The sequence below is a fragment of the Terrapene carolina genome, unplaced genomic scaffold (genome assembly GCF_002925995.2).
Source record: "Terrapene carolina triunguis isolate 2854851 unplaced genomic scaffold, T_m_triunguis-2.0 Scaffold231, whole genome shotgun sequence".
Taxonomy (NCBI): Eukaryota; Metazoa; Chordata; order Testudines; family Emydidae; genus Terrapene; species Terrapene triunguis.
In genome coordinates, this window is record NW_020664582.1 from 1,765,246 (window position 1) to 1,784,358 (window position 19,113).

A 19,113-nucleotide genomic window follows, 5' to 3' on the forward strand; every position below is an offset into this window, starting at 1 on the left:
TCCCCGGCATTCTTGAATTGGTCCAAAAAACTTTATTTCCAGCAGAAAACCCACCATTGATCAGCTCAGATGAATGGACCACCTCCAGAGAGAGCCCAGACCTGAAAGTTAGACCCCCTCTCCCTCCCCACCTTTCAGGATAACAATTCCCAACAAATAAAACCTGCCTTAGAGTGAAAGACTCCAAAGACTTGAAGCGAAGGTTAAGGGGGTGACGATCCCAATCTATATGTACCTAGACGGGGAACAAATATTTGGTAACGGGTTCTTCAGTCTAGGGGACAATGGAAGTTGAACCTGGACAAACGCAGACTGGAAAGGAGGCTTGCACTTGTAACAGCGAGCGTAACTAAGCATTGGAACAATCTACTAACGGTTTCCGTCACTGGCAATTTTAAAATCCAGATTGGCTGTTTCCCTAAGTGATTTCGCGGCAGTTTTCTGGCCTGGGTTATGCAGGAGGTCAGCAGATGATCACAGAAGTTCCTTCTGGCCTGAGAATCTATGAAAACCTGTGTCTTAGTCACAGAACATGAACACGTGATCAGGGTATCTCTACTACGTCGGCCCTTTGCCTTCTTTTCTCTACCTTATCCCTACCACCACCTCAACCTTCGCTTTAAGTCTTTGGAGTCTTTCACTCTAAGGCAGGTTTTATTTCTCTACCGTATCCCTCCTCCTGCCTCTAACCCGCCCAATCCTGCTCTTTCCAGTCCGGCCCTTTTCCCATAAGCAGAGCACAACCACAGTTGTCAGTTCAGCGTAAGCGTCCTGGAACTCCTGCGCCAGATGCCGCAGCCATGAAGAGAATAATATAAAGGTGACTCTCATGGCATGAGACAAACTGGGCCACTGCCCTTTTGTGCCTCATATGGCTTCAGAAGGTTCTAAGTCAGCCACAAAAAATCCAGCTTTTATCCACCCTGGAGGAATCTATGGGCCGCAGGAGAGCTGGTGGCCAGACAGTATCATCGTAAGTATTATTACTCTGCGCCTAGAGGCCTAGATGAGATTGAAGCCCTATTGTGCTAGGCGCTGTACATACCCATAGTAAGAGACTCCCTGCCCCAGAGTTTACAATCTAACTAGACAAGGCAAACTAAAGGTCTAGAGAGATTCATTTATTGAGCTCAGGGACAGGGGCAGGGGGTTAGTTTTCCAGGGCTCTGCACCCACAAGTGGGGCCAGTTTCAAAAGAGCTCGGCTCCCCACTTGGGCCCCGAACTAAAGGCCAGGTTTTCAGAGGGGCTCAGCTCTGAGCAGCTTACAGTGGGAAATGTAGGGCCAGGTTGTCCAAAGACCTCAGCATCCAATACATGGAGCCCTTCTGAAAATCTCCTCCTAGGTGACTGGCTCCAGGTCACGCAGAGAGTCCGGAGCAGAGCTGGGAACAGAACCCAGATCACCTGAGTCCCAGGCTACCGACGGAATCCCAAGGCCCTTTTCCTTGTCATCACTGTGGCTATCCCACCAGGCCCAGCAAACGTCTCCCAAAAGGCAGTGAGGGCACAGATACCCCTGCCCCCAGTGCAGTGCACCATGCGGACGCAAGCATCGCCACATGTGAACAAAAGCAGCAAAGCGTGGGCGCTCTCCACCAAAAACATTCTTCCAGCACCACTAAGACGACAAATCTTAAACCAGTGCAACTTGTGCATGTAGGCAAACCCTAAGAGACAACGTTACGAGTCAAGGAGCTGGATCCAGGCCTTGCCACCGGCTGGAGCGAAGGCCACGGACAGACATCGGGAGCACATCAAGCTAGAAGTGGTTTACTTGAAGGAGTTGCCAGGTTCACACCACTTCCGCCCACGTGCACAGAAGGGACAGACGAGTTCTCCCACAATACACTGGGAAAGGATTCTAGGGCAGCTCAGCGTACTGCAGTTCTGAGAACCATGGGACGTACCACACATGAATGAGTGCCACACCAGTAATGATACAGCAACTCCAGTCTGATCTCTCAGCATCACTGATCCCACCCATGCTGGGCTGACTCAAGAGAACTGACTCCAAATTAGATCACTTGAGCAACCCCCACAGTGAGGGAAACTATTTTTAGTCAGATTGTGTAAAACTCTGTTTTGCATTTGTTTTTGCTGACACCTATTTAACTCCAAAGCCTAAAACACACTTGATAGAAAGGACATCTTTGGTAAAGTTTCATAACCCTGCCCCTTTCATTAAGGTGCAAGAACTTGCAACATGCATCTGAGATGCCCAGGATTACCTTCAGCAAAACCAGCAGACCCCAGACTTGACAATTTTGGTATTTCTATTTTTAAAAGAAAACAGGGGGGAAAATGGATATTTTGGAAAGCAAATCTTCCAAACAGAGCCAGCTGAAAAATTTTCAGTGGAACATTTTCCCTAAGAAAATGTCCTTTTGTCAAAAATCAAAATGTTTTGCAGAAAAGTACCAATTGACAGCATTTTGGCCAGAAATATTTCAAAACGACTCACAATCAGAATGGAGGTTTGTTTCGACATTCTCATTTTGTTTCATTTCAACTTTGCCGCTTCATTTAGATGTTTACATTAGAATACAGAATATTAATGTGAAGAATATATATTTGGCGTTATGTTTCAAAATGAATTATTTTGACATTCTCAAAACAAAATGATTCAAGAAGGTCGTTTTGATGCTTCCAAACTGACATTTTTGCAGTATTTCTGTTCCCACAATATTTCTAAATTTTGACTTTTTGTCCCAATTTGGGATGAAAGCAAATGTTAAAATGTTTTCATTTCCTGTGGGATGGAAATGCCATTTCCAACCAGCTCTACTTCCAGGCTTCCTTTATCCATCTTAGCAAAGCAAAAAAGGGAACAGACCCAGTGGAAATAAAAATCCACCAAATAACCAAGCGCCAGATTCCCATCTCAGTTACACCACGGCAGGCAACGAGGCCCTGTGCGATACGCCTACACAGACACTCATTTCCAGATGCTGCTTCTGCAATAGCGTAACTCGCAGGACAAATCGCCCTTTGTTATCCACTTAGCCAAGTCTCATTCACAAAAAGAAATGAATGGAACAACAGAGGGCAGTGCGCTCCGTTCTTGTCTGAATGGTTTAAGGTTACAAAGTTCCTGTCTCAAATTCTCCCTGGGGAAATCTCTGATTTATTCCAAATTCCATGCAATTTATTGGGGAGGGAGGAGGATTGCGGGAAAGTTAGTTGCCAGTTGTAGTATAAGCCCATCAGTGAGACGTGGATTGCCCGCAGTCAGCCAAGCTTTTCCCATTGAAGGGCTGAGAGGTGCCAGCCTGCAGTTCCTCACCCCAGACCAGAGCAAGCATGAATCAAAGCAGAGCACTCATTTTCAAAGGGTCTCTGCGTAGACCAACAAGGACGACACGCTCACTCGCTGGTGTTCAGTCTGCACAACCCTAGTCTTGCCAGTGTCACGGGCTTCCATTCCAGACCCCAACCCAGGTGCTGAAAAGCTTTAGACTTGAGCCAGTTCTGAGTGAGGCAGAGCCATCGAAGCTGGGAGTTTTCAAAGAGCCGAAGGGAGCGAAGTGCCCAAATGGAATGGAAATGCAATAACAGCTGGGTGCCTCAAAGATCTGCTCTGGGAATTATTTGGGGAAAGTTCTGTGTTACACAGGAGGTCAGACGAGACGGTCACCATGGTCCCGTGTGGCTGTGGAATCAATGACTAGAGCAGGTCGGTAACTAGAATTCCCAGTCGGTGGGAAATTCCAAAAAAAAGTTGTTCTGAACTGGAACAAAAAGCTGAAATTTCAAAAATTTCCTACAGAACAAAAATTCCAAAAAAAAGTCCAGAGCCATCAAAAAGCTTTGTTACCTGAATGTTGAAATGTTTTGTTTCCAGGGTCAACTCATTTTGGTTTGACTTTATATTTTGGCCTGCTAAACCCAGGGTTGTGAGTTCAATCCTTGAGGGGGCCACTTAGGGAACTGGGGCAAAATTGGTCCTGCTAGTGAAGGAAGGGGGCTGGACTTGATGACCTTTCAGGGTCCCTTCCAGCTCTATAAGATAGGTATATCTCCATTTATTACTATGGGGGGAGGGATAGCTCAGTGGTTTGAGCATTAGCCTGCTAAACCCAGGGTTGTGAGTTTAATTCTTCAGGGGGCCATTAGGGAACTGGGGTAAAAATCTGTCTGGCGATTGGTCCTGCTTTGAGCAGGGGGTTGGACTAGATGACCTCCTGAGGTCCCTTCCAACCCTGGTATTCTATAATATTAATATATAAACTAGACAATATTACATAGATTATATTTAATATCCTATAAAAGTCAAAACAAAATGTTACCGTATGGAATGGTCACTGAAATCAACGTGTTCCTACACAATGTTTCCATTTCAGTGAAATTGCATTTGTAGACAGACCACTATTCCAGCAAAACTTTGCAACCAGCTCTGGTGCTAAACTCCTAATCTGCTTTGACAATCCCAACGCTACCTGGGAAGTTAGAATGGTACAGTAGCACTAGTATAGCTCTCTGTGTGGACACTCCTGTTCCCAAAGAAGAATGGCTTTTCCCAGTTTAGCTTAAACCCCTTCCGAATTAGCATAAGCTAGACAAAATATATATAAATAAAAGGCACTCACATCAAAATAAGAACATCCATATAGGGAATACCACTGCTAAATCAATATAAATTCACACCGTAGCAGCTTGTACTGGTATAGTTTTCCTGTGTAGACAAGGCCTTCGTGTTTAGACTGTGCTCATCATTGTGGTACCTGAGCTGGGTTCAGGCAGCACATTTCAGATCTGAATTTTATTTCCTCCCTGCAGAGGCTGGGGCTGTAGGCCTCTCTCCCTAGCCCAAAAACTCTTATCAATCCCTTCCCTTCAGAGCATGGTTTATTCTTCAAACACAACAGTTCAATGTTAAGTCTATGTATAAACCTGGTCGTTCCCCCAACTCAGGTCTTCCGCTAAGGCCTTTCCACTTGTATCTGGGTTCATATCCCAGTCTCCTCCCTACAGCTCCTCTTTATAACTGAGCCACTGGGTGGCTTTTATAATCACTGGATCAAGCTCAGCTGGGAAGCAGCTGATCGGTCATAGGTGAGGCTGGGCCCAACTCTCCTTAAAGGGCCAGACACCACGTGACAGGAAGTGTTTGGATCTTAGTTCTGGCCCAGCTGTAACCAAAACCTCTCTTCATCAGTGGTAAAATGCACCCCCTTTGCAGAGGAGCCAGCAGAGATAAGGCCTAGGCACCACTTCAGTCCCACCTGAACCCTTACAAGGTGCCTACAGCTAGCGTAGCCAGGGGGTGAATTTTTATTTTACCCACTGTGAGTTTTTTATGAGTTTTTGGTGGGATTCAACCCCCCCAACTCCCTGGGGGAGACCTCCATGTGCCACAGTGAATGGAAACAGGCATATTTCACGCAGCTCTGTGAGGCTGGCAAGCAAATACTAAAAAGAGGAGGACTGAAGATGAAATACAGTGAGCCCCATGGTTCCTGCTGTATTCACTGCAATGCTGGGGGGCAGCAGGGACCCAATCTCAGCCCCGCTGGAGCTGGTGGTGAAACTCCAGCTGACTCGAGTGGCATGAGCTCAAACCCTTTCAGGCCATATCTACACGGGGCATTTTCAGGCATTTCTCCCGCCACCAGACTAACTCCAGTGCAGCTCGCCGGGTGCTAGCAACAATGTAAACCAGGGGACGGTGTTTTTCTCGCCCTGCCCGTCAGCTCCTCCACCACATGAGCGTCAGGAGAACCCCGTTATCTGCTGGATGGGGATGAGAGGTGTTTTATAAAGGGGGGGGGTAAGTCTCATTAGCCTCCCTTTGCAATTGGAGAGACTGAGGCCTGGTCACGCACTGAGTCAATGGCAAAGCCGTGAATAGAATCCAGGTGTCTTGGCTCCCTGTTCAGTGCTCTCCTTCTCTGTGGGTCAGCCAATACACGCACACGCACACACACACACACACTACAGGGTAGTGACTGGGGTTTACGGAGGAGCAATATCCCCTGGAACAAACGAGCATCCGGCTCCGCAGAGAATCACATCACTCAGAGATGGACGGAATCTAGGTAACTTTCCCTCGGGGGCTGAGCCAGGATTGTTCCCTGCCTCCCTAGCTGTGGGCCAAGCCCTCACCCTGGCTGGACCCCGTGCAAAGAAAGGGCTCACCGCTGGGGCCGAGGAAGAGGAGCAGTGCTGCTGGGAGCAGGAAGGCAGGGAAGACCCAGAGGTCCGGCCTCCACACTCTGAGCTCGGTAGCTGGGCGGGGACCAGTTCTCATCGCTGCTTTACACCCGTCAGCTGGATGATCGTCCGGTTGTCTCTCACGGAAGCAGATGAGAAGCCACACCTGGAAAGTTCAGACAGAGACAAGCATTAGGGATTATTCATTGTTATTATTTCTGCAGTGCCTGGGAGTCCCCATCGTGGTCCACGAGCTGTTGTGCTAGGCCAGGAAACGGACCAGTAAAATAGTGATAATCTTACATGTATACAGCACTTTGTATCCCGCAGGACACACAACCTACATACAGGAATCAGTTTGCCTAGCTCTGAAATGCAGTCACCTCTGGGGTGGAACCCAGCAGCTGTTGAACAGCAAAGAAGACCAGCTTAGGAGAGGAAGTGAGGAACAGTGTAGCCAGGCGACACTGCAGGAGGAATCTGAGCAGGCAGAACATAACAACCTCCAGCGAAGTTTCCCTCACTCCCTTGCTGCGGCCAAGATGGGCCAATGCAATGTTTTATGACCATATGTGGGCGGGACCGTACATCTCACCGGAAAGACAGCAGCTAGCCCCGTGCCGGGACACTGGTTCTGTGCTGACTTATCACGAACATTTCTCCTGCAGCACCCAGCATTTCTCTTGGGAATCTCCCATCCAAGTACTGAGCAGCCTGGACCCTGCTGTGCTCCTGGCACAGGACTAGCACACCCAAGGCAGAATGGAGACTGCATGAGATGTAGCCAAATGTCAGCTAGTGCGTCCTACAGCATGAACGGCCCAGATTGTCTCCCAGCGCTCTGTGCACGGAGGGATCTCCTCCCCCACGTAGATCTAGATGAATGTGGGCTCAGCTATCTGGACAGCGCATTCCCTGGATCTCTGCGTGATCCAGTGACCAGGCTGGGGAATGGGAAGGATCTGCCCCAGGGTGGCTGCAGAAAGTTCTGGGTGAACCACATCAGGGGGATCCACCTCGCCTTGACTCTCCTGGCCCCATGGAAATTAGTCAGAAAAGATAATCCAGCCCCAGGTTCCCCACCCCCTGTGTGGAGCATCCGTAGCCTGGAGCCAGCTATCCCGGCAACACGGCTCCAGAGGAGCACCTTGCCAGGGAGCAGGAGGGATGGAAGGGGCAGAGAGCCAGAGCTGGGGCAAAGGTACAGGGACCCTGTGCTAGTGGCCCAGGCTTCTCCAATTTCCAGGCCTTGGGGTGGGCCCTACAGCCTTTTCTATGGGGAGCAACAGGACAGTGTGTTTGTGGGGGTCCTTTCAGAGATCTCTTCACCCCAGCCCTCTCCCATGGGCTCTTCCACAGGGCAGGCTGACCTGGGCCAGCATCGGTCATTTCTTTGTGCACACTCCACTCAGTAAAATAACTGACCAGGGAATCCTCAGATAATTGCAGGTATCCAGGGTCCTGCCTCAGCACAGGGCCGGACTAGCTGACCTCTCGCAGTCCCTTCCAGCCCTGCATTTCTACGAGTCCCTGATGTTCCACCTCCTTGGCCCTTCTACCCTCTAGGCCCAGCTTGGCTCTCGCTCCCACCAGCATATGGGCCTGACCCAGACCTCATTGAAGTCAATGGGAGTCTTTCCATTGACTTCAGTGGACTATGGGTCAGGCCTTAAAGTAGTAAGTGACTGAAGTCAATAGAGTTGTGTTTGCATAAGAGAATCAAAGCCCACAGCATTCAGCCTCTGGGAGGCCACTCAGCAGCTGCTCGTAGAGGCAAATTCCCCAGGTCTGTGGGCTGTGTGCTAGGGAGGTCATTGACTTATGGGAATATAGGACTGGAAAGGACCTTCAGGTGTAATCCAGTCCACCCCCGCTCCTTCCCAATGCTGAGGACACCATCCATGACAGGTGTTTGTCCAACCTGGCCTTAGAAACCTCCTGTGACGGGATTCCACCATCTCCCTTGGAAGCCTTTGCCAGAGCTTAACTACCCTGAGAGTCTGAAAGTTCTTCCTAATATCTAACTTCAATCTCCCTTGGTACAGATTAAGCCCATTGCGTCTTGTCCTCCCTTCAGTGGACATGGAGAACAATTGATCACCGTCCTCTTCAGAACAGCAATTAAGATGTGTGAAGACTGTCATAAGCAAACCCCTCAGTCTTCTTTTCTCAAGACTAAAAATGCCCAATTCTGTCAACCTTTCCTCATAGGGCAGGCTTTTTAACCCTTCCCTCATTTTTATTGCTCTCCTCTGAATTCTCTTCAATTTGTCCACATCTGTCTTAAAGTGCGGCACCCAAAACTGGACCCAATTCTCTAGCTGAGGTCTCAACCAGCGCCAAACAGAGCGGGACAATTGTGTCTTACCTACAAAACTCCTCTTATTACCCCCCAGAATAGTTCCCTCTTTCACTACTGCTTCACATTCTTGGCTCATATTCAATTTGTGATTCGCTGTCACCCCCAGGCCCTTTTCAGCAGGATTACCGCCTAGCCAGTTAGTCCCCATTTTGTGTTTCATTTTTCCTTCCTCGGTGTAGTACTTTGCCCTTGTCTTTGCTGAATTTCACCCTGTTGATTTCACACCAATTCGCCAATTTGTCAAGACCATTTTTTAAATTATAAATAAATTAATGGAGATATCTTATCTCCTAGAACTGGAAGGGACCTTGAAAAGTCATCAAGTCCAGCCCCCTGCCTTCACTAGCAGGACCAAGTACTGATTTTGCCCCACATCCCTAAGTGGCCCCCTCAAGGATTGAACTCACAACCCTGGGTTTAGCAGGCCAATGCTCAAACCACTGAGCTATCCCTCCCCCCCCCAATACTGTCTTCCAAAGTGCTTGCAACCCCTCCCAGCTCAGGGTCATCCGCCAACGTTCTGAGGTCTGGAGAGGTGGCCAGGGCGGGGAGGTTGAGCTATCCCCTCCCACACCAATCTGTGGCCTCTACTGCAGTGTAGACACACCCACGGAGCGCAGGGGCTGTGGTTTCCAATGACAGGTTCCACACATCGTGGCCTTGCCCGGCTTAGCCAACCACGCCAGGTCCATTGCATCCACTCCAGGACCTTTCACAGCTGCGGAGGTCGGGTCAGATTTGCCGCTTAGTGAAGCTAGAACAGGGGAAATCTGCAGCTGCCCCCTCAGAAACGTGGACATGCAGTGCAACTGGAGAAAGGGGACTCTGACCGAGAACACCCTGTTTGCAAAGAACTCCCTCCTACCGCCAGGATCTTGACATGAAAAGGAACATAAAGATATAGATGCCCAAGGTGGACCAACGTCTAAGGAGCTTTCAGTAACCATGGCAAGAGCCGAGGCATGCTCATAGGTTTGAACCTCCTGAGTTTCCCTGTATTGCAGGACAGTGCCCGCTTTATACCCAGCGGGCAGAGTTTGGTGGGTATATAAGCCCTGTCACTACATTTTCTGAGGGCATCAATGGACTAATTCATTGGGTCCTGCATGAAAAGTCTTGGATTGGGTACCTGCTCCCCTTGAGAGCAGATATTAACACATCCCCCCATCTAGGCCCTATGACCTCCTCTCACACGGGCTCCCAGATGCCACGCACCCCATGCCATGTAACCCGCTGCCCCTCAGCACACGGCTACAATATGCAAATTTCCCCTGTCTGTGGCGGCCCCTGGAGATAACCCGGAGAGATGCGGACGCAGCCTGAACTCTGACACGGTTGGCTGGGAGACGTCTGAACTCCCCCCTGCAAGATCAATGGGCTTGTCTCCTTGTCAAACACAACGGCCACGTGACCAGCCAGAGACGACTGGGAAGCACGTGACCATCTTCACCCAAGCTGCCCCCAGAGAGAGATTTACAGCTCCCACTTTATTCTCCTAGCCCATAGATTGGGAAGGGACGCCCTGAGGCCTGGCCCCCTCCCCATGATGGGCCCCACTCTACACCATCCTTACAGTGTACTGATCTTATCTTGGTTTATGAGCCACAAGGCCCAGTTCAGCCCTGCTCAGAGCTCCGCTGACTTTCCGTCCATCTAAGGCACTTACGTTGCCCCATCACTGTAATACTTGAGCACCATCTTTAATGTATTTCTCCACACACCATCCCCGCATGGCAGGGCACTGTCATGATCCCCATTGTACTCATGAGGAGATGAGGCTCAGAGAGGCTAAGTGACTTACCCAAAGTCACACCGGGAGTCTGTGTCATAGCAAGGACTTGAACCTGGGTCTCCCAACTCCCAGACTAGTCCCTATCCACCAGTTTTATTGCATCGAAGCCATCAGCAAAGAGCATGGCTGCTGGGGCCACATACCGTTAGATGTCAAAGACCAGCCTGTTTTGGCAGTTAAAGACCACTTCCCCTGTGAAGAACGTGAGGTAACAAGGGGGAAAAGGGAGCCCATCTGGATACAGCATCAAACAACCTGATGCTTCATGCACAACTCATGCGCAAACCTTCCTTCCCACTTCCATGCTCCACTGTGCTTCCCGGCCTGGTGGGGCTGGAAGAGTGGTAGAGAAATACTGCAAGACAGGCTGGTTTAGTGAGGGCTTGTGGCCCAGCCAGAAGTGACAAGCCCCAAACATCTCACCAGGAAACCAGACTGGGTGAGATCACAAGCCCTATGGAGCCAAGAGGCGTTCAGAAAAGCTTCAAATGAGCAACCGAGCTTCCAGACCGACTTTGCTCCTCACTAGTTAAAGATCGATTCAAAACCCCCTCCCCAAACCTGAATTCCATGAGCTGCCTTGGAAAGAAGCCCCGATGTGGTACAACCAAAGCCTGGTGTACGTGTGTCATGGGCGACCTCAGAGCTAGGTGCTGCATTTGCACTGTGGAGCTAAAGACGCTGGCGACCTACAGACAATAGAGCGAGCGCTTTAGACCTCTCGGCACGACGGAGCAAGCGCCGTAATGTGGCTCTGTAGAAAATGGAGCGAGCGCTGTAACGTCCGGGATGTGCCCCCGTGGAGAATTCCCGACTTCCTGCGCTCTCCCTGCCCGGACGCTGCTCCCCGAGCTCGCAGCGGGGACCCGCCAGCAGACAAACGGCTCCGTTATGAAGGGATGAAAAATAATCTAGTCCGCACTGGTGTGGTTTTCAATACTCCATTCATCCCTAATGTGCCAAGGCTCCCTTCCGAATAATGGCACCTTTTGTCCTGCACGGCCCGCCCCACCCTCAAGCCTAGACTGGCTGAAAGAGGGCCGATGAGGCTCTCCTGGGCCAGTGGCACATACCTATTCCCTACCAAGGGAGGACGTGCAGCCAGGCTCAAAGGAAACCATCCCAGCCTCCCCCAACAAGCACAGCTCCCAGTGCCACCCGCCTTCCCTGCCTCCTTTAATGCAGGCAGACAGGGGAGGAGGAGCAGCCGTTCCTAATCGCCTTCGCTACAAATGAGCATCATCGGTGACTTTTGTGAAAGAGCCGGAGAGCGATGGACAGCCCCTGGCAGGGGCACCGGCACCGGCAGGCTTTAACCATTAAAACGCCACCCTCCGGTTCCCAGCCTGCAGCGGCAACGCCCAGCCTGCGCTGTGTTGCTTGTGTGTGCAAAGTGCCCAGCAGTTAATGGATCCCTGCTCCCAATCCCTCTCCACCGGCACCAGCCTCCCAGCCCCCGATTTAGGATTACACCCGCTCGTCTTGAAACCCCTTCATGAATCCCCAGTGATGGAAAATTAGCTTTAATCCATTATTGGTTACCACAACCCTGCAACAAGCACCCTGTCCGTCCAGGAGGCTTTTGGAGGCCAATGTGTTATAGAACCCTATTTAAAAAACTAGCATGCATTCTACAGCCAGAGTAGATATATTGTCACAACCTGTAGACTCACCGAAATATTGGAGTAACCTACACGCAAAGCAACATTGATATTACACAGGGCATAGAAAGTCCCTGCACTGTCGTTCCCCAAATTCATAACTATGGTCTCAAACAAACGGCGCTTTAAAATAGCTCATTTAAAAATCCTGCCTTCGGCTTGAATTGGAAACGCATCGGATGCAGAAATGAGCCTCTGCTCCATTGTTCTAGGCTTGGAGCCATCTCTCTTCGTAGCCATGCCTCTTCTCGAAACTATGTAAACACGCTTATGAAAAACGAAACTCTTTCAAGCTCTGGTTCCCTGCCCGAGCGCTATGTATGGGTAATGATCACACTGATAAAAAGGGAAAAAGGAGTGCCATAAAAATCACATACCTGCTTGGTTTTTTCTTTCCAGTGCCGTGAGGGTTCTATACAATCCCACAAATAAATCTCTTCTTTTGAAATAAAGAAAAGAGCCGGCTAGTTAATGAAAGGAACAAACAAACAAAAATACAGACGTCACTATTCCCCCCACTCTCCGGCACCAGGAAAACAGGAGGAAAAGCAGGAAACTTTGGGGAGAAATTTTTTTGCAAATGAAAATAAAATGGAGGAAGAGGGAAAAAATGTTTCACCCCACAACCGACGAGCTCCAATCTGTCATCTCGTTCACCTTTCGGGAATGGGTGTTGCTGCTGTTGGACGTGAGGTTGACTTAAAGCTCTGTGGTATGGAAACAGCCCTGCATTGCGAGTATCACATCCCGGGGTGGGTTTTCTCCAAAGGAAAAGAAGAAGAAAGAGAGAAAGAGGGGGAAAGGGACATGTTTAAAGAGACATAGTGGGGTGGGGAATGACTCGGGTTTCAGGCAGGCAGGCAGGCAAGAGATACACTCGTACGTTGGGTTCTAGCTCTGGGTTGCCGATGAAAAGCGGAGGCTGATTTAGCGTCTTGGAGGAGGGGAGACCACACACTGAAGGCATTTCTATTTGTGTGTTTTCTCCTCCTACAAAATGCGTCCACTGGTAGTCTGCGCTCACCGTTCTGCTTCACGCACGTTGGCCGGATCCCTCGGGATGGCCAGCGGCTGTGATGCACCAGCAGGGAAGGGGGCCCAGGGTCAGATGACCCCTTGGTTAGTGGGCACACCGTATGCAGGATTCCTGGCTGAGAACCTTGCACTACTCGGAGTCCAGCCCATTTACGCCGGGTAAAAGGGACAGAGCGGGCGTGAAGGAGCCCTAAAAGTCTCCGTTCCAGCTGGGGGAGGATTCCCCTGGTGCAGGGACTGTGGAAGACAGGTTGTCCTCCAAGGAGCCCCTTGTAAGCTCTGCCACAATGGTCGTGTCAGGGGTGAGGATGGGGGCTGCAGGGGCATGAGGAGGATATGGCCACACCACATGGCACAGAGGAGATTGCGGGCAGCACTGGGGCCCATACAGCAGCCTAGGGAGGCTGTTGCCTTCTGAGCTGTCTAAGGCCCGGTCTACACTAAAGAGTTAGGTTCATGCATATTTAAAATCCGCACCCCCCCTGAGCAATGCAGTTAAGCCGACCTACCCCCAGTGTAGACAGTGCTGGACCTCTTCCATCAGCCTGTCTACCGCCTCTCGGGTACCTACACAGACCCACTCTTGGCGCTGTAGGGAGTGGCTACACTTAACACTGCGTCGCTGTCACATTTCAAGGGCAGACAAGCCTGAAGTTACACGGACGACCTCTACAGCCTCCGGAATAGCCCAGTATCAAGAGGGCACAATGGTGACTTAACACCGATTGCTTCTCCCCTTCTGCCCATAGTTCTGCGCTGCACTTCGTCCCCCCCGGCTACCGAGCAGGAGGCAGTCGAATTCCGTAGGCGACTGGTTTTCATTTGGCGGCACCAAGTCAGGCATATTCACCGTGTACATTGAAGTGTTACATCCTTTCCTCAGCCACCCCCATTCCATTGCAAGCGACATTTCTGCTTTTTCTCCTTAAATGATAGTCGAGGGCCAACTTGCGGAATTAGGAGAATGGGCAGGCATCTAAACTGGTTTCATTCAAGCACAAAGGGGCCAGAAAAATGTGCAAGTGGAGTGTATAGGAACTGGGTCGTATCCCTTTAAATGGCGCGTGAGTCCGCTAGCGGCGCTCACTGTGTTCTGTTGAGGAAGCCGCCCCAGCAGCAGGGCTCTATGTAGCTAGGCCTTGTATATTCGTAGAAAGTTAGGAACCATGGTTATTTGGAACCCAGCTGTGCTACTGTGGTTTCCTCAGGTTCTGAATGGTGTCTAAAGAGCAAAGAGGAATCCTTAATTTCACCCTTACCCCATTGGCTGGCATCCTTGCTATGTCCCTCTCTTGTGGCCCTTCAGTATGCACCTTACAATAGCTTAGACTTCCCTGGACACAAGCACACCCACGTGTCACTTACATGTCACCCTCTGCGGCTGAAGTATTGTCTCCCCGCTGCATCTTCCAAACCAGTGAATAACAGGGAGTGGAATCACTTCCCCTTGACACGCAGCCTATCCAAGCTTCCCGGCTTTAAACCACTTTTGGAAACCAGTTTGGTTGAAAATTTTCTGTCCAAACTGGTTTTGGACAGAAAATTGGGATTTCCATTACATGATTGTGTGTGTGTGTGTCTGTGTGTATGAAAAGTATCTGCCTTCCATGGAAAAATTAGATTTTTAGTTTAAAAAAAAAAAAAAGCCTGAAAACCAAAATATTTCATTTTGGAAATGCTGACACTGTGCCCCAGGGGAGTTGTAGTTTAGAGTGCCTAATGCTGCCATTCTCTTCTATGGGGTGGGCTACCCAGCAAGACTACATCTCCCATGATGCACCCACCCAGCGACTCCCATGATGCATCACCCATGCTGTCCAAGAGAGAACCCCGTGGTGCATCATGGGTGATGTAGTCTAACCAGGGAGCCCAGGCTATAGAGGAAAATGGGAGTATGAGGCACCGTGGCAGAATTGCCAAATCGAAATATTTCAGTTTTCAGCTGAAATTTGCTAGTATTCAAATTAAAAAAAAAAATCCATAGGGTTGGGAGAACCCCCCGCATTTTCCAACCAGTGCTATTGAAAACCCATTTATTTCCCAGAGCGTTGCCGATGGATTCATTTTTCGGCCCCTTCTTTAACGGGGCCAATGTGCTTATTTTTCATTTTATATATAATCTTTGAATTCCTACAGCGCTTCCTGAGCACCTTGCTGGGGTGGGAGATGGGGCACGGGCCAGAGAAAATGCTTTACCAACAACACTGTTGTGATTGTGTTACAGATAATGGTCACGTCCAGCCCTGTCCATGTATCTGTGCAACGTGCAAGGATCACGTATGGATGATGCCAACACACGAAACGTGTGTCCTGCATGGAAGGTGTCCTCAGCCAAGCGTGCTCCTGCCACCAACGCTCCAATGACTGATCCCTACGTGCCTTGCACTTTTGTCAAGCTGGTATAGAGGAACGACTCCCATTGCCTGCACTGAGAGATGCGCTGCTTTACCCCAGGGCTGAATTTGGTCCATTCTTGTCAAGAAGCCAAAGGGCCAAATCCTGAGCAGTGAGGAGGGTGGGATCGGACGTTCTGAGAAAGATGCAGAATATCTGAAGTACCTGCTCTGTGCACACTCTGAAATACGGATCCTTAAAGGACAGGAGAGGCCCAAGATCTGGGGGATGTTATGAACCCAAACTGACCAGTATCAAACTAGCATATTCTGAGTACAGGCTGTGAACACAGGGTCTGCTCCTAGCCCCAGTGCAGTCCATGGGAATTTTGCCACTGTCTTCAATGACACAGGAGCCATCCCCTAGAGTTCTCTCTTTAAACTCCTTTGTTTTGTTTTCAAGCCGGGCTCCGAATACAAGTGTCACTAATTGCACTGTTAACCATCTGTTATGACTTTCATCGCTGGACTCAGTAATTAGCAATTAGGCATTTAACGGCTCTTTTCCAGTAACATCGGAGTTTTAATTAGGCAGCTGACGCATGCAAAAGCATTGCATTCTAAGTCTAGTTTGCCTCAACTTTGCTACACGCCTGGCCATCCTGGCCCTTTGCCGGGGGCGTCAGGGCTATAAATAGTCTACATCAAAACTGGATCGAGATCCAAATCCCAAGTTTGAACACCCCACACCAACTATCCTTAAATCCAGAATTCAGGGATCAGTCCAGCAGCCCGAAGAAGCCCTGGGCACTAGACTGTTGATCATATAAACTATTGGGGGAGAATTTCAGGATGAATCAAGACTGTACTATTTTTAATCTCTTTACTTCCATGGTGTCGGTGTCACCTTGCTTGGCAGTGCCGGGCCATGCACCAAAGCTGGTCTGGGGACCAGTGAACACCCCCACCCCATCCTTGCACGCTCAGGGGAGCATGATCAGCAGCTACGTCAGCAACACTATAGATTCCAGGTGGGATAAATGCATTCTGTTCGCTGGAGTAGAGAAAGACCCTCACTTGCTGGAACCTGCTGGCTAGGGAATCACAAGGACTCTGCTAATATTCAGGGCGCTCGCACAGCAAGAGACGTCTCTGGCCTGGCCAGGATTCTGCTGACTGGTCAAGTCCATTCTCACGTCCAGCACAACAGACTAGGGAACGGAGCACCCCACTGTTTCCTCCGGCGGCTCCAGCAGACCACTCCCCTAGTGGTGTGAGTGGGAGCCAGGGCTGCTGTCTTGAGGGGTCTTCTACAGGGGCAGTCCCCACAACGGGGAGGAGGAGCAGTAGAGAGCAAGCTCTGGCGGCAAAGCTACCAGGAAATAGCATGGTGATTTATCGCGAGGGGATAGTGCAATATAAAGAGCCAGGCAGGTTTTTGCTGAGTGGGGAGGAGGACGCTTACCGCGGTGTTCTAATGAGCTCTAGGTTTCCCCTGTTTGCTGAGCTCAGTGATCAGGCGTTTTGGAGTTTATTTCTAGCTGTCATAGGCAGTTTGGAGAGGCTGTGCCTGTAGCGGAAGAGACAGGAAGGGAGCTGCCGTGGAGGGGGGATTGCCTGGCTCTGGACATTGGTCAATGGCTTAGAGCCATCCCTGGTTCCGACCAAGGCTGAGCCAGCTCCCCTCTGACAGCTGAGTGGCGGCTGCCTGCCATAGTATGAATTAGTTAGTGGACAGCAGAGAGGGGCCTGACCTACATACCCCACCCCAGAGTCTGGGGGCATTTGTAGCGGGGCAGAGGCTTGGTTCAGGCCTTGGGCTAGTGAGGCAGGTAGCCACACCAAAAGCCACCATCACACGGGGACCAAACACCTACAAGCCCAGGGGAGTTACCCCAGAGTCCCCAGCTCAGGAACCAGCCGGAACGACTCGGGGAGGAGGACACCTGCACTTACCCAGATGGACCAGGCACCGGCTGCTGGGGTTCCCACTGCAGCAGGCTGGCTCTGACGCCCAGGCGACACTTATCTCAGAGGTTGTCACGGGGTAAGGACTTAGGATCTGTATCTGAGCTGTGGTTCTTTGCCACTGCTTAGCACAGTGGATGGCCCATCGCCATATGGAGTAAAGGGCTGATGTTCTTTGAGCTCCTTTTTCGCTTTGGGATAGTTTTCCCGTCCCTTTAACCCCATCTTTTCGTTTCTGTCCCTTTCGCTTTTCCTGCCAGGAAAGATAAGGCCCAGTTCTCCTTTCACGTGCATTCGTGCGAGAGCAGGATCAGGGCCAGGGCTAGTTATTCTGCCTCTGCACAACGACACTCCACCCAAACAGCCAAACTCCGTCCTTCTTAAGTCCCTTTGGCAGCTGCTGCTGATCCCCTAGTGTAGGACAATCCTCGGCTGGCACAGGGCGCGTTCTAGGAGTGGAAGGGACAAGGGTGTAGCACAATGCACTCTGGCAATCCTGGCCAGCTGAATAGCTCCTTAGGAACCATTATCGCCTGGTGCAAGTTAGAGCAGCCCTGAGACTGCTCTAACTTGCACCAGGAACTGATATGTCTCTCAGCAGCTCCAAGATGGAGGGGAAGGGAGCAGAAAGGCGGTGTGAAGCCATCAATGGCCACCCCCCCATTCAGGTTTACCAAGCACTGCCCAGTGCAGCGGAGGGGGCTTTTATTAGATATTTGTGAATAGATTCATTTCCATTTTTTACATGTTTTCAGAAAACTTTGAAGGAAGGAAAAGGGCAGGGGAGAGGAAGGCTGGAGCAGCAGCTGCCGGCTCCGTAACGTGCCCACGAAACGGTGCTGGCAGACAGCTGCACTCAGAAGCATCTCAGTCAAAGGTGCCCATCCCCTTCCTAAACAAAATCACCTTTGTTTGTCCCTGGTAATCTGCTTCCTGCTGCAGAAGCCACCCTGGCCCGGGGAGAAAGAGCAGCCCAAGGACGCCTTGTTGAAAAGGGGCTGCCTGGAGGGGGCTCCGGGGAGTGCCAAGCAAGCCGTGCTACCGACCCACGTGGCTGCCAGACTGTGAACTCGCGTGGGAGCATAGAAACTGCACACCACGGGCTGGAAGGGGACAGGGAGCAGCGAGGGTCCCTTCCCACCTGCCAGGCTGGGGATCAAAGAGGCAGCGCAGCAGGGCCCCGCAGAGGAGAGTCCTTGACATAGGGGGCATTCTGGGGACCCTTCGGCAGCCCTTCTATTCGGCAGGGCTGGGACAGCCCCACAGGTGCTGCCACAGCGGAGTGGAAGTTAGAGCTTCCCCTAAAACTGCTCCAGCCTGTGCCAGCCCCTGGCAGGGCCAGCCTAGGGGAGGTGTGTAGCCTCCCATCTCGGATGCATCAGCACAGGCCTGCATTCATCCGTATCTCCACGGCCCCCCATCGCTGAGCACCGACAGAAGGTCTATCGTTTAAAAGCCCCATTTCCACGGAGAACAGGACAGCTGGTGAAGAGCCAAGCTGCTGCCCCTTGCCCATCTCTGCCCTAGCATCCAAGTTAACTCCCGAGGGGCACTAGGGGGGATGGAGCCCCTGCCATACCAGCCGGTGCCAAGGGGGCGTGCCCAGGCCCCACTGCTTTTGCCCCTGTGCAACCTGTCATGATGGCAGGGCTAGCGGCAGCTCTGGCCTCTCTCTGTTCTCTGAGCGCACCGCATCAGGTATCATGCCTTTACTTCTCCATTCTCAGCCTGGGCTACAGCACCCTGGGGACTGACCGTTCTGACCCAGCAGGTCCCTTCGGGAGGCTGGGCGGGGTGCACAGGAGCAGAC

General features: G+C 50.9%; 1 protein-coding gene across 1 annotated transcript in view; it reads right to left on the minus strand.

Annotated features, from left to right (window-relative positions):
- SSC4D (scavenger receptor cysteine rich family member with 4 domains) overlaps nt 1-10,212 on the minus strand; it is a 31,314-nt gene extending 21,102 nt beyond the window's left edge. The window contains exons 1-2 of the mRNA XM_029912522.1: nt 10,181-10,212; nt 6,261-6,318 (exon numbers count right to left, since the gene is read on the minus strand). Coding sequence (XP_029768382.1) covers nt 6,261-6,318; nt 10,181-10,212 — 90 coding nt within the window. The remainder of the gene's footprint in view (nt 1-6,260; nt 6,319-10,180) is intronic.
- Nucleotides 10,213-19,113: the final 8,901 nt, after the last annotated feature.